Source organism: Nanorana parkeri, unplaced genomic scaffold (genome assembly GCF_000935625.1).
Source record: "Nanorana parkeri isolate BGI_ZX_2015 unplaced genomic scaffold, ASM93562v1 scaffold114, whole genome shotgun sequence".
NCBI classification, from domain to species: Eukaryota; Metazoa; Chordata; class Amphibia; order Anura; family Dicroglossidae; genus Nanorana; species Nanorana parkeri.
Window position 1 is genome coordinate 1,365,974 of NW_017306382.1, and position 14,229 is coordinate 1,380,202.

Here is a 14,229-nt window from a genome sequence, read left to right on the forward strand (position 1 = left end):
TGGGCTTTTATTTGTTTACTGTTGAAGATATTTAATGGCATGTGCATGCACTTCTAAGCACTTACAATTTGTTTATGTAACCAATTTAGTCTGTGTTGGGAACAGAAAAGTTTATTTTAAGCCTCTACTAGAGGAATATTTTTGATAACGTTGGAAAAACGGACAGATTTCAACTCTAATGTAGTAATACCCCCCCATCCCCTGCACTGCAAGGTCTACAGTCAGGCTGACTCCAGGAGTGCTTGCGCTCCTTGCTAATGAGAGCAGGTTTGTTGCAGTGAGTGTTTGCAGGTTTTAGTTATTGCCTACACTAGCTTTTTAACAACAAAGCTTTATTGACAGTTTTCGGAACAAAGAAATCAAAATAAAGCAGCAAATGCAGTGTAAACAGAGCATGGGTCACTGAATCAGTCATGCATACAACGTAAGTATCAGATTTACCTTCTGCAAGACCTGAGCATGGTCATACGCTGGTGCCAATTTTAACATTATTGCACTTTGTAAGGTAATAATGTACTGCGAGGAGACTTTGAAAAACAAGTGGAGAAATCTATGGAAAAGGCGATAACCGTGAGATCAGGTAGGAGAGGTACAAGGAAGACCAAGGAGAAAGAAAACCAGTGAAATAGATAGATGGAGACAGTCCAAAGAGAGAGGACGAGGAATACACTAAGACAAAGAAAGCAGATCAAGGAGACGGGACTTGGTTAGGGGAATTACCCAAAGAAGGTGGGGGGGGGGAGAGAAAGGTCAGGATGTCTGAAGGTTCTCATTCATCCATGTCATGGTATAGCTGTAAAAAATAAGTCAATGCAACTGGACTTGCTGTATTTTTCTTGAAGACGTATTAATGGTCATACGACCAGCTTTCTCAATTCAGAATGACTTGTACAAAAATTCTCTGGGAATAAATATGGTGAATGTTGTTCCAATCCACATAATCTGTTAGTCACAACCAGGTGTTGATTGCATTTGATTAATTGGAGTTGGGTATTAATAAGCTGCCCAGAGAGAGGTGTTAAAACAGCATTGTATGTCGCAGACAATAGATGTCGCACAGCATAGAAGAGCCAAACCCGCTGGTCAGGATTCGGAAGTGTACCTACATCTAAAGGAAAAAGGTCACTCCTTTGAAGACCGTCAAGTATGCATCCTAGACAGGGAGGAGGACTGGTTCAAAAGAGGTGTGAAAGAGGCCATTTATGTAAAAATGGAGAAGCCAAGCTTGAATGGGGGGGGGGGGGGGGGGGGGAGACATCTATTGTCTGCCACATACAATGCTGTTTTAACCCCTCTCTGGGTAGGTTATTAACACCCCATAGCTCCAATGATGCAAATGCAATCAACATCTGGATATGACTTAACAGATTATTTGGATTGGAGTGACATTCACCATATTTATTCCCAGATAATTTTTTGCACAAGTCATTCTGAATTGAGAAAGCTGGTTGGATGACAAGTGAAACGTCTTCAAGAAAGATACAGCAAGTCCAGTTGCCTTGACTTATCTTTTACAGATAAAGGTCAGGATGTCTCTGAAGTTACCAGAGAACCTAACCATCACCCAACTAGACCAATTTTTCCAGTGAAGTCTTGTCCCATGTTTTGCCTTCCGCTACAAGACCCTCCTTGTTCATTATCTGATTCAAAACAGCTGCCCATGTCGCCCAGGAGGGAGCTTCTGTAGATTTTCAGCACTTGGATATAGATAGAGATGCCAATTTTTAATGACACCCCAACGCACATGTGTTGCATCGAACCACATTGCAGGGTACACAGTGCTGTGTGTTGTGGTGCGCTGCATTAAAAAAAAACTGCTGTCTGCTTTTTTTCTTTTATTTTTGGCTCTTCTGATGCATTAATTGCATGGGCTTTCCTAATGCAATGCTCAATAATGTGTGCTAACACAATGCACCTGAACGGTAAAGTGTGACTGGACCCTTCAGGTTTCCTGCCAGGCAAGACATTATATTTCACCTTTTATTGATTCCGTGTAATCTAGGGAAGGCTCTTTTCAGGGCTTTTGCGTGTATAAAAAGTATCCGCTGTGTCCATTTGTTCTGGAAGGAATTATATCGGCATGAGACTGAGAGACTAATTCCTCCATTCTTTGATTCTTTTATAGTTCAGTGTATTCACGTGTTCCAGCGTCTCCATGGGCTGCACATACAAAAGCATCTTGAGTTTGCTTGGCAAGGGCAATTGTTCCTGGGGTCAGTGATAAGTTCAGCTCTATGGTATTTGGGATATTCTTGTTTGTGATCTTATGATTTCATTCTTTGTAAAAAAAAAAACTCTGATTCTTGGGCATCCCCACCATATCTTGAATATGTCAGCCTATTATATTGGCATCTCTAACATAGGTCACAGTTGTTGGGAAGGATTGTACTGGAGATGCTGGGGAGATCTGTACAATTCCATCAAAAGCTAATCTAATTTTTCTCAGTAAAAGTGGAAATACACCTTAAAGATTTTATTGCATGGATCATATGGAATTACCACATACACTTTAGAACATAATTTTTGCAGTATTTTGTATCTAATGGTGGTTTCATAATGAGATTTCTACTCATGTTTGCTGCTTTCTCCTTGGGAGGTTTTATAAAGTGGATATTAGGGAAGCACAAAAAGGTCAAATAAAACAACAATTTTATGAGAAATAAAGGCTTTCAGTACCATGAAGGAATGATTGCTCACCTATGTGTGATATACTGTATGGCCAAACGTTTGTAGACAACTGACCATCAGGCCTTCTATATGGCCAAAAGTATGTTGACAGTTGTGTGCTTCCAACATTGTAGCACAATCGTTTTGTGAAGGCCCTTTTTTTCTTTTTTGTTTCCCTGTGCACAAAGCCAGCTCCATAAAAATATTATTTGATTTGTTTGGTGCGGAGGAACTTGAGTTGCTTCCACGGAGCCCTGACCTCAACCCAATTGAACACCTTTGAGATGAATTGGAATGATTTTAAAGCAGGTCCTTACAAATGCTCCTATGGCCGATTAGACACTAGTTTCCTCAGAAACAAAAATCTTGTGGAAAGCCTTCCCAGAGGAGTGGGGGCCGTTATAGGGGGACCAACTTCATATTCATGGTTTTGGAATGGGATGTCCTACAAGCTCGTATAGGTGTGATGGTTGGGTGTCCACAACCACCTGGCCATATACTGTACTATGTCTGTGATTTTAATGTTTTGATTATTACATTCTGAGATAAAATAATGTGACGTGTGCATTCAGAGGTGACCTTTTACTAAGAAAATTATTAAAGTTCAACTTGTGTATCTTGGTGAGCTGACCAAACTTAGGCTGAAGGAGCTGTAAATGGATGATGACCAGTTTATGTGCTTTTCTTCTGCTTTGCTTTGTGATCCTCAGTCTGTGTCCGTCTCCATTTTACTCTTGTGTCATTCCATATTCTCTTCTCAGACTTGTTTCTCTCTGCCTCTCCTCTCACCTAGTTGTCTGCAGCTTCCAGCCCATCCAGTCAGAGTCCTCACAGAGCGCCTGGGAAGGACCCCTATCCACAGCTCTCATTACAGGATTTCTTGTAGGACCATTTAGGTATAGTCAGCTACATCTCCATGAGTCAAAGAGAACAATGGTGCCTTGTGTTTAAAAAATAAATAAATAAATCTGTGGCGTCTGTAGAAACTACATTGGAGCTTTGGTCAAAACCTAAAGTGGAAGTAGGGCTTTTGAATAATGGGGGTTGTTAAGGGGGCACAGACATGTTACTGTTTTTGTTTCTCATACAGTAGCTTCTCTAACGTGTGTTGCAGGAGGTCTTTTTCTGAGTTTGGTTTTCTATTTTTGCTTTGCCTGAAATAATCTGCTTTCTTTGGTTTAACTGAATTTTGTTTGATTTTAGTTCAAGTCAGATCCAGACATGTAATAGAAATAAATGCAAAAAATAATCTGCATGGAAGTCAAGTGCTATTAATTAAATCAGTAAGAGGCTCTGCCCCAACACATTGTCCCTCATCGGGGTTATCAAAAGATCTGAACCAAAACTGCCTGTTGCTTGAGTCATTAAAAGCCTCTGAAGCACCACTGCCTCCAATGTGAGTCATCAAAAGCCTCTGACCCAGCACTGCCTCCAATGTGAGTCATGAAAAGCCTCTGACCCAGCACTGCCTCCAATGTGAGTCATCAAAAGCCTCTAACCCAACACTGCTTCTCAATAAAAGCCTCTGGCGCAGCCCTGCATCATGTGTGTTATCATGTTTCTTCCAAGTTTTGGACGAAGCACCACCTCGCAAGTCTATGAAAGGCTCTGACCCAGGCTGCCCTTTGGCGCATATCAATGAAAGGCTCTGACTCAGCTTGCCGCCTTACGTGCGTCGGGGAAAGGCAGTGACCCATGTGCCCTCTCGCGCAAGTCTGGTAAAAGCTGATGCAACACAATTTTAAGCATGTCTGTGAAAGTCTCTGACACAGCCTGCCCATTGGACATGAAAGTGAAATGCTCTGTCCCAACCAGACCACTTGTATGTGATGGTGAAAAGCTCTGACCCAGTGCACCCTGTCACATGAGTTATGGGACAAGGCTCTGATCCAACATGCCTTCTCACGTGATTCAGAGAGGCGCTCTGACCCAGCATGGCCTCTCGCATGAATCGGTGAAAGGCTCTGACTCAGCATGGCCTCTCACATGAGACTCTGACTCAGCATGGCCTCTCACATGAGACTCTGACTCAGCATGGCCTCTCACATGAGACTCTGACTCAGCATGGCCTCTCACATGAGACTCTGACTCAGCATGGCCTCTCACATGAGACTCTGACTCAGCATGGCCTCTCACATGAGACTCTGACTCAGCATGGCCTCTCACATGAGACTCTGACTCAGCATGGCCTCTCACATGAGACTCTGACTCAGCATGGCCTCTCACATGAGACTCTGACTCAGCATGGCCTCTCACATGAGACTCTGACTCAGCATGGCCTCTCACATGAGACTCTGACTCAGCATGGCCTCTCACATGAGACTCTGACTCAGCATGGCCTCTCACATGAGACTCTGACTCAGCATGGCCTCTCACATGAGACTCTGACTCAGCATGGCCTCTCACATGAGACTCTGACTCAGCATGGCCTCTCACATGAGACTCTGACTCAGCATGGCCTCTCACATGAGACTCTGACTCAGCATGGCCTCTCACATGAGACTCTGACTCAGCATGGCCTCTCACATGAGACTCTGACTCAGCATGGCCTCTCACATGAGACTCTGACTCAGCATGGCCTCTCACATGAGACTCTGACTCAGCATGGCCTCTCACATGAGACTCTGACTCAGCATGGCCTCTCACATGAGACTCTGACTCAGCATGGCCTCTCACATGAGACTCTGACTCAGCATGGCCTCTCACATGAGACTCTGACTCAGCATGGCCTCTCACATGAGACTCTGACTCAGCATGGCCTCTCACATGAGACTCTGACTCAGCATGGCCTCTCACATGAGACTCTGACTCAGCATGGCCTCTCACATGAGACTCTGACTCAGCATGGCCTCTCACATGAGACTCTGACTCAGCATGGCCTCTCACATGAGACTCTGACTCAGCATGGCCTCTCACATGAGACTCTGACTCAGCATGGCCTCTCACATGAGACTCTGACTCAGCATGGCCTCTCACATGAGACTCTGACTCAGCATGGCCTCTCACATGAGACTCTGACTCAGCATGGCCTCTCACATGAGACTCTGACTCAGCATGGCCTCTCACATGAGACTCTGACTCAGCATGGCCTCTCACATGAGACTCTGACTCAGCATGGCCTCTCACATGAGACTCTGACTCAGCATGGCCTCTCACATGAGACTCTGACTCAGCATGGCCTCTCACATGAGACTCTGACTCAGCATGGCCTCTCACATGAGACTCTGACTCAGCATGGCCTCTCACATGAGACTCTGACTCAGCATGGCCTCTCACATGAGACTCTGACTCAGCATGGCCTCTCACATGAGACTCTGACTCAGCATGGCCTCTCACATGAGACTCTGACTCAGCATGGCCTCTCACATGAGACTCTGACTCAGCATGGCCTCTCACATGAGACTCTGACTCAGCATGGCCTCTCACATGAGACTCTGACTCAGCATGGCCTCTCACATGAGACTCTGACTCAGCATGGCCTCTCACATGAGACTCTGACTCAGCATGGCCTCTCACATGAGACTCTGACTCAGCATGGCCTCTCACATGAGACTCTGACTCAGCATGGCCTCTCACATGAATCGGTAAAAGGCTCTGACCCAGCATGGCCTCTCACATGAGACTCTGACTCAGCATGGCCTCTCACATGAATCGGTGAAAGGCTCTGACTCAGCATGGCCTCTCACATGAATCGGTGAAAGGCTCTGACCCAGCATGGCCTCTCACGTGAATCGGTGAAAAGCTCTGACCCAGCATGGCCTCTCACATGAGTTGACGATACACCCTAACACATGCAATACTGCCCCTTACTAGTTGTATTTCAGTGTTTTTATTATAACACAGAGCTGTGCATAGGGCTTTGAGTTTGCAAATCTAATCTTTAATTCTCTTCAAATACATTTAGTTTTGAACAGCTTGTATGTGGGAAATAAGGTCGCCTTCAGGTAGAAGGAATCTTTGTTACTATTTAAGTTTTCATCCTCCGTACTCATATCCCTGACTGGTAGGAATAAATGTATAATGAACCTTTGAGAAAAGAAACACGTGAGCTTTCACCATGTCATCCTGATCCTTGAACTAGTGAGTCACTGATCTGTTTCACATGACCTCCACTTATCTGTTATTTTGGAGTACATGCCAACTTTGTGATTACATTTCATCATACCTTTTATCTGAGGAGGTGAGTTGGCTGTCAGGCTAAGGAAAGTCTGATCAGAAGGTCCCGGCAATAGGAGTATTATACTCGCCTCTCCGATGGCCGGTATATCCTCCCTTACTTTTCAGCCAGCACCGCTGCCTCCTTCAGTCTCTTTAGCGCTTAACATTTCCATGAGTGTCTGGTGTCCATGTCACATTGTGCAGCCGGAGACACAGGCAACCGGATGAGGTTGCTGTGAAAAGATGGTAAGAGACCCGGGGCACCAGAGAAGTGAATATCATGCACCACCTATTGCCGGGTCCCATTACAGCTGAAAAATGTAGATGAAATACACACCAGAAACTACGACCAGAGTATTTACAGGTGAAACTCGAATAATTAGAATATCGTGCAAAAGTAATTGCAGTAATTGCTGCAAAAGGGGCCCAAACCAAGTACTGAGTACATATGCATGCTTGTACTTTTCAGAGGTCCGATATTGTTCTATGTACAATCCTTGTTTTATTGATTGCATGTAATAATCTACTTCTTTTTTGAGGTTGTGGATTTGGGGTTTTCATGAGCTGTAAGCCATAATCATCACAATTATGACAAATCACGGCTTGAATTATCTTGCTTTGCATGTAATGAGTCTATCTCGTATATTAGTTTCACCTTTTAAGTTGCATTAGTGAAATAAATGAACTTTGCACGATATTCTAATTATTCGAGCTTCACCTGTATAATATATAATACAAGGTCATCCCTGGCTTCTATCACTCTGAGCCGTGAGCTGCCTTAACAACGCGATACCCACTTATTAAAGGGAATGTATCATGGTTTTTAGGGATGCACCGATACTGTTTTTTCGGTATGGAGTATTCATATTTTGCTTTTAGTACTCGCCGATACCGGTGCTCCTGCTGGCATGGAGCCGGCGTCCCGGGCAATCGGGAAGCCAGGTAATGACATGCCGCCTGCTTCCTGATTGCCCCAGAAGCCTGCTCCATGTTTGGCTGTCTCAATTATGTTTGGCCGGAAAACCAGCTTCCCAGCCAATTGGCATCGAGCTGGCTTCCCAGCCAATCAGGAAGCTGGGCGGTGAGTAATGATTCCCCCTCCCAGCTTCCTGATTGGCGGAATTCGGCTCCATGCTGATTGGCCGGGAAGCCGTTTTCCCAGCCATTCAGCATAAAGCCGGCTTCCCGGCCAATCAGGGAGGTGGGTCATTACTCACAGCCCGGCTTCCTGATTGCCCGGCAAACCGGCTCCATGTTCCCCCTAGGGCAAATCTAGGAAATCTACCTCTGATCAGAAGTTCTGGTATTGGGGAAGATATCGGAGCATTTGGGCGAGTACTGGCATTATCGGTATTGGTGCATCACTGATGGCTTTATACATCATTTTATTTTTAATGAAATATCTAAAGCTGGGCTCTAGGCAGTTATAATAGACCTGAACGTCATCTCATGTCAGCCTCTTGCAGTCCCCGTACAGCAGTGCCGGAGTGTAGAAGGAGTACAAGTAGCACTTCAGTTCATGTGCTGATGAGAGGTAAAAGCAGAGAGCTGAGCTCATCGCTGTGCTGCTTCTCCTTTCACTGTCCAATCACAGGCTGGGCGTCCAGATCTCAGAGGAAGGCAGTTGAATGACGCTGTCTGCTATCTTGTGGCAGTTAAGTAGTCCCGCCCGCAGGGAGCAGCTCTGGATTGAGAATGATTATTGCAACAAAAGCTCTTTTCTTTATTTTGTCTTTTCTGAACTATTTTTGTCATTTTCAGTTTGAGTTCTGCATTTAACAGTTTTGGAAATGGCAGTGAACATGTTAAACCGGTAATCTATGTCTTGACCCGTCCTCTATTCCGTGCATTGACCTTCCTTGTTCTGTTTGTGTTGCAGATGCAATTCATGTAATCAGCTGGACGGGAGTTCCCTTTTTAGAAGAGGCTACGTAACAAATCCCTACTTCCAGTCAAATTCAAAGCTGCTGATAAGCTCCACACTTCCACACAAATCGGTACCAGAAAGAGCTGTTGGGGCCCCCAGCAATATAGAAGCTCTCCCTGAGAAGCCAGGGGTCGTGGGTGGGGACACAGCAGTCTTCCCCCCGTCCTGTAGCATTCTGCGGACAGTAGTTTGCAGAGAGAGAGTACTGTATTTGGCTCTGCTGTGTGAAGTGAAGGGGTACGCACATTCCCATTCCCTGGTCAGCGCATTCCCATTCCCTGGGCAGCGCATTCCCATTCCCTGGGCAGCGCATTCCCATTCCCTGGGCAGCGCATTCCCATTCCCTGGGCAGCGCATTCCCATTCCCTGGGCAGTACAAGAGAAAGAAGAAAAAAAAAATGACCACCGAAATCTTCTCATCAACCGCGCCATCATGTCCTCTCCTCCAGATTTTAGTCACGTAGGCCGTAATTGAGGGTAACACTTTCTTCCCCATCTCCACACTTGGAAATATATATATATATTCAGTTTGCAGTAGACATTCCTTATGTATTATTTGTATTTATTTATGATTATCAGTTTAACAATTAATGTATCAAACACCTTTTATGAAATATGTACGGACGGATGTATACAGTTTTTCTTTTCTCTTTTTTTTTATTTTTTTTTTAATTCTGAAAATGATTCAATACAAAGCAGTAAATATTTTAAGTCTGTATACTGCTAACGGGGGGAGGGGGGGCTGGTCAGGTATATTTCCATAGTCCCAGATCTTACAGAGAGTTTTCTTTTTTTAAAGATGGATATTTAAGAGATGAATTGTACGCTGCTTTACTTCCGATAGATATGTGCCTAGGAATCTGCAAGGTGGGGGGGAGGGGGGTCTAATTAGGCTGATCACTACATTTGAAATCACATCTAAAGGAATGAATCTTATTGCTTTGTGCTTGGCAGAATATTATTTTACATTGACACGTTAATGCATTTTTAAAAAAAAGAAAATACAAAAAAAAAGCAAGAAAACAAATGAATGTGAGGAATTGCTTTCACTGTACGATTTCCTTTTATACGAGGAGTGAGGAGTTTTAAAGGTAACTAGTCTAGTAGGGGTACCCCTGTGGGGTACACAACGCCTACGGGAGAGTTGAGCTCATGCTGGTTGTGGATTGAATTCGTTGGCTCCACTGCTGGTGACATCACTGCCCTGGAAGCAGGATGAGGCATACACAAAGCCAGGACTTCTAAGGCCGCAGGGATTGGTCTTGAGTGGGCGCTGTGTACTTCAGAAGACTGGTTCTCTTTAAATGGTCAGTACACTTGAAGCTGATGTTTTGGTTTCAGGTCGATGCTGGCACTGGTTTAAAGGAGACCTGTGCTAGGAGAACCTGGAGGCTGCCATTGCTGAGCTCCTTATGAAAATGTCAATTGCTCCGCTAAAAAGCCGGTTCCTTTGACTTCAGCCCATTCCCAGCCACTGAAGTAGAACAAGCCTGCAGCAAATGAAGTCCTAATTTACTGATCTGCATGCTTGTTCCTGGACAGTGACATTAGAACGGCATGACAGCCAGGCACCTAACATTTTAAGGGGACAGCGATTGCAGCATGCAGGTTTCTCAGCACAGGTTTCCTTTCATTTCTCTCTCAGGGATTCTAAGCATTGAGACCTTCACCAGAGTTCCCAGCTCCGCCCCCAGCCACTACATCCATTGTGAGCATGTGCCCATGGTTGGATATCTGTGGTCCACAAATGAACACTTGTGTGTTTATAGTAAAACAGTGCGAATGCAGAATGTGCTGTGTGTGGTACTGCTGGATGGTGTAGAAGTTCATTCTGCTGAAGGTCAAGGCTCCTGCTGGCTTCGGATGTCTCTTGCAGGCTACACTGGTGAGATCTTTGCCAACCTCTCGAGCTGTTCCTGCATGCCTTGGAATTTCACTCAAACATTCTCCTACTCCTCAGGTTTAACATTCAGCAAGGTAGTGAGGAGACCCTCAGGCTGCCGACCAGGGAACATGGGAGTAATCTCTCTTCTGGATTCCTCCAGAGACAGGAGGCACTTTATCTCTTCAGCATTGTTCTCATGGACTGTAGCTTTTATCAGGGCAGAGTGCACTTTTCGGCAAGCTTTGTTGAAGCCTCTAGAGACGATGTGAGTTCCAGTATAGGGATGTTAAACACAGATCTTAATGGGACCCACAAACGTCTAGTAGTGCTGAAGCTTCCGATCACTTGCTAGCAGCTTGTGTAAAGTGACAGTCCACACTCTCATTAGGATCGGTGTATCACATCTGCAAACTGAAGCTGAATGGATCTTTAAGGGCTTCAGGAAAAGCTGTTTGATGCTTTCCGGAGGCTTTGTAAAAGCACACACTGCCTATACAGGCTGAGGCTTGTGTGAACAAGGCCAAACTATTCAGCAGTGCCATACACACTTGGCATGAGCAGAGTTTTTGTGCGGTGTGAAGAAAAGGAAACGAGGACGTAACTAAATTGTACATAAAAAATTGCAGAAGAAATGCGATTGTATTTTATTGACGTTCAATGTTTCTTTTGTATGAAAGGCTCTCGGGATAAAACACCGGCCTCGACTATTCCTAAGACAGTGTGCAGCTTTTAGTTTCTGTATCTTAGTAATAGACATGATTGTTCATACCGGTCATCCAGTCTCTTTGGATACCTTTTTAGTTTACAATACAGACAGTGCAGCAGGTCGGAGCGAATCTCCCTGACTTGGCTTCATAATGGCCAAAGCTTGGAGGACATCACAGGGAACACTGGTGACTAGAGCTCCCTGCCAGAGCCCTCAAGTGGTTTAAGAAGCCCGTGTCAATGCAGAACGGCATTTCACTTTAAGGGGGACAAATATGGCAACGTCGTTGGGGAGAGCTTTTAGCAATCATTACTTCAAGTGCCATAGCATGTATTAGGTATTTTTAGTATGGAGAGCGAGGACCTGCCCTTTCTCTAGATAATCTCGCTGTAACCCATTGCTGAAGTAGGCTGGTGACACGGATCCTTTGAAAGCCCAGTCAGAGCCCTCTGTCATGCAGTGCCTTACAGCCTACGCAGACGCACACACGCAGTACCTTCACACCCAACACACACGCAGCCGCACACACACACACACACACAGTACCTTCACACCCAACACACACGCAGCCCCACACACACAGTACCTTCACACCCAACACTAAGCTCTGTCTGGCCTCTCTGTGTCCACAAGGAACTCTGGAAAACCCTGGCGCTGTTGATCAGCGCTTCTCATGTAAATAAAAAGAATAGTAAATCTTGTGGAAGGAGCATCGGAAAGGGACGTTCTAAGCATGAAAGCAATTCTGTACATGAATCGCGTACCTGCTGCATTGTCTTTGCAGATTCTATTTTTGTTTAAAATATAAATTGTATTTGGTCAGGAATTGGTGGATTTTCAAATAAAATCGGCTTCAACAGGTTTCTGAGGTGTTGTGTTCAATCTCTCTGTTGGGTCTCTTGGCCTGTTTTTCTTTCTCTTTACAAGGATTCTATAAGGATTTATGTAGAGGGGGGTTCCCTTCCAGTGGGTCTGACATTCTCATACAAGTCTATGGTAATGAAAGATCTGCTTGAAGCAGGTCAGAGGCAAGTCAACTGCAGGTGAAAATGATGCTGTCAACACAAACCCAAAGTCCATCAAGAAAGGCTCTCTCACAATGAGATCTTTATTTAAAACTTCTACTAAAGAAGTACAAAGCATGACATTGCGGACTTATTTTTAAAATGCTGGGGACTTGGTTGTCATGCGAATCCAATGGCTTCGATATGTTGAGTCACTGACCCAGAATGTTTGCAGTTCAAGAGTTCTAACTTTAGGGCTAGTTCACACCAGAACTGCATGCGTCTCTGCAGCTGCAGTGTGATGCGATTTATGCTTTTTGTGTGTGCTTAAAATGGAATTTCAGGTGTGTTCCGGTTTTTGATGCGTTGCGATCCGATGCAACTAAAATAGGGCAAGCGGCATTTTTTCTGACTGCATCGGAAGGGACTGCGCTGATGTGAACAGAGCACCAGAAATCCCATAGGAAAGCCTTGTGATGTATTTGTGGCTGCAGCAGCCAAACTCAACAGACTGCATCACAACTGCATCTGGTGTGAACTAGCCCTTACTCTGACTGTCCTGATCCAAATGTGTGTTCTGGATCAGTGTCTCCAAAAGGTATTGAAGACACCGAATTGACTAACAGGCGATGGGCATTTTCAGACAAGATCTACAAGGGAATATGGTAACTCGGTTCAGGTTTCCTTTAAAGCTGAGCACCAGACACAAACTAAAGTCATCTCTGGTAGGTGCTCCTGCAGATCTGATTATCTGTCGAGATGTGATTTCTCCATTCCACTTATGCTAGAAAACGATCATTGCCGGGAATGGGTTTTGTTGCTTATGCGTATTGCTTTGCATTTATGTCACCAGTCACATTGGAGGGATATACAAGTAATAGGCTAAAAGACTTTTCACGGAGGAAATGCTGCACCTCAGGCTCATGGTGAGTGGTAGGATCAGCCAATCTAAACTTTTGAGCCTTCCCCTCAGCAGAGATTACAATGCCTTGGCCTTTGGTCAGTTGACCATCAGTGGAGGAAGTCATGAGTAGCATTTTCTTCAGCAGCAGTAACTAGCCAAGCCTTCTGTTATCCATCTACGCAACCCTGGTAATAAAACGTAATTAGGTGTACCTTCTGTAGGGAAAAAAATTGCTAAACCAGTTAGTGGATCCAGAGACGTCGGCTGAAGTTATAGTCAGAACCATTTTCCCATCAAATCTGAGCTTGGTTCTGGCCCATTCTGCCTCCTGAGCGCCATTTTGGTCAGTGAGGTGACTCTTCACATTCAGAGCTATGGATGGATGTCAAAAGAGCGGGTCTGTCTAGTGTGTTCACCACCTCCCAAGCTGTCCCCAGCCAACGGGTCTCTTGAGCCAGATGGGGCTCCTCTCAGGTAACATTTGGACCACACCTTAAGGCCCGGTTCACACCTGGGCGTTTTGTAGCACATTCCTACGCTCTGCAAAACGCTCAAACACCGAAATCCCAATATTTCCTATGGTTATGGTTCACACCTGGGCGTATATCAGGCCGCATGAACGCGCTACAAAACGCCCTACGCCCAAAGAAGTACAGGAGCTCCGTTGGGGCGTTTTTGTTGCGCGTTTCCATTGGGATACAGCCAAGTAGCCCTCGGAAATGCGCGCTTGTCGCACGTTTTTTTACCGCGAATCGCGCATATTCGATACGCCTAGGTGTGAACCCAGCCTTAAGGCTTCCAGAACATTAACCTTACAAGCCGCATGAAGCCTGTAAACCAATACTGCAGCAAGAGCCCATGTGATCATAGCCTAAGGGACCAATAGGAAGGCTCAGAAACTGGATATTTTCATTCTGCGGCCATCCTGCCCAATGATTCTGATCAGTGGCCAGTAAGCGCACTCTCATTGGCTTAGAG

At 45.1% G+C, this 14,229-nt stretch overlaps 1 protein-coding gene across 5 annotated transcripts in view; it reads left to right on the forward strand.

Moving 5' to 3' along the window:
* The window catches only part of PICALM (phosphatidylinositol binding clathrin assembly protein), a 97,210-nt gene extending 88,326 nt beyond the window's left edge, over positions 1 to 8,884 (forward strand). For 4 of the 5 annotated variants that reach the window (XM_018553262.1, XM_018553264.1, XM_018553263.1 and 1 more), the window contains 2 exons: positions 3,461 to 3,563; positions 8,705 to 8,884. In XM_018553262.1, the coding sequence (XP_018408764.1) occupies positions 3,461 to 3,553 (93 nt within the window). In that variant the 3' untranslated portion in view covers positions 3,554 to 3,563; positions 8,705 to 8,884. The remainder of the gene's footprint in view (positions 1 to 3,460; positions 3,564 to 8,704) is intronic. The other variant, XM_018553266.1, reaches the window with a different exon arrangement.
* Positions 8,885 to 14,229: the final 5,345 nt, after the last annotated feature.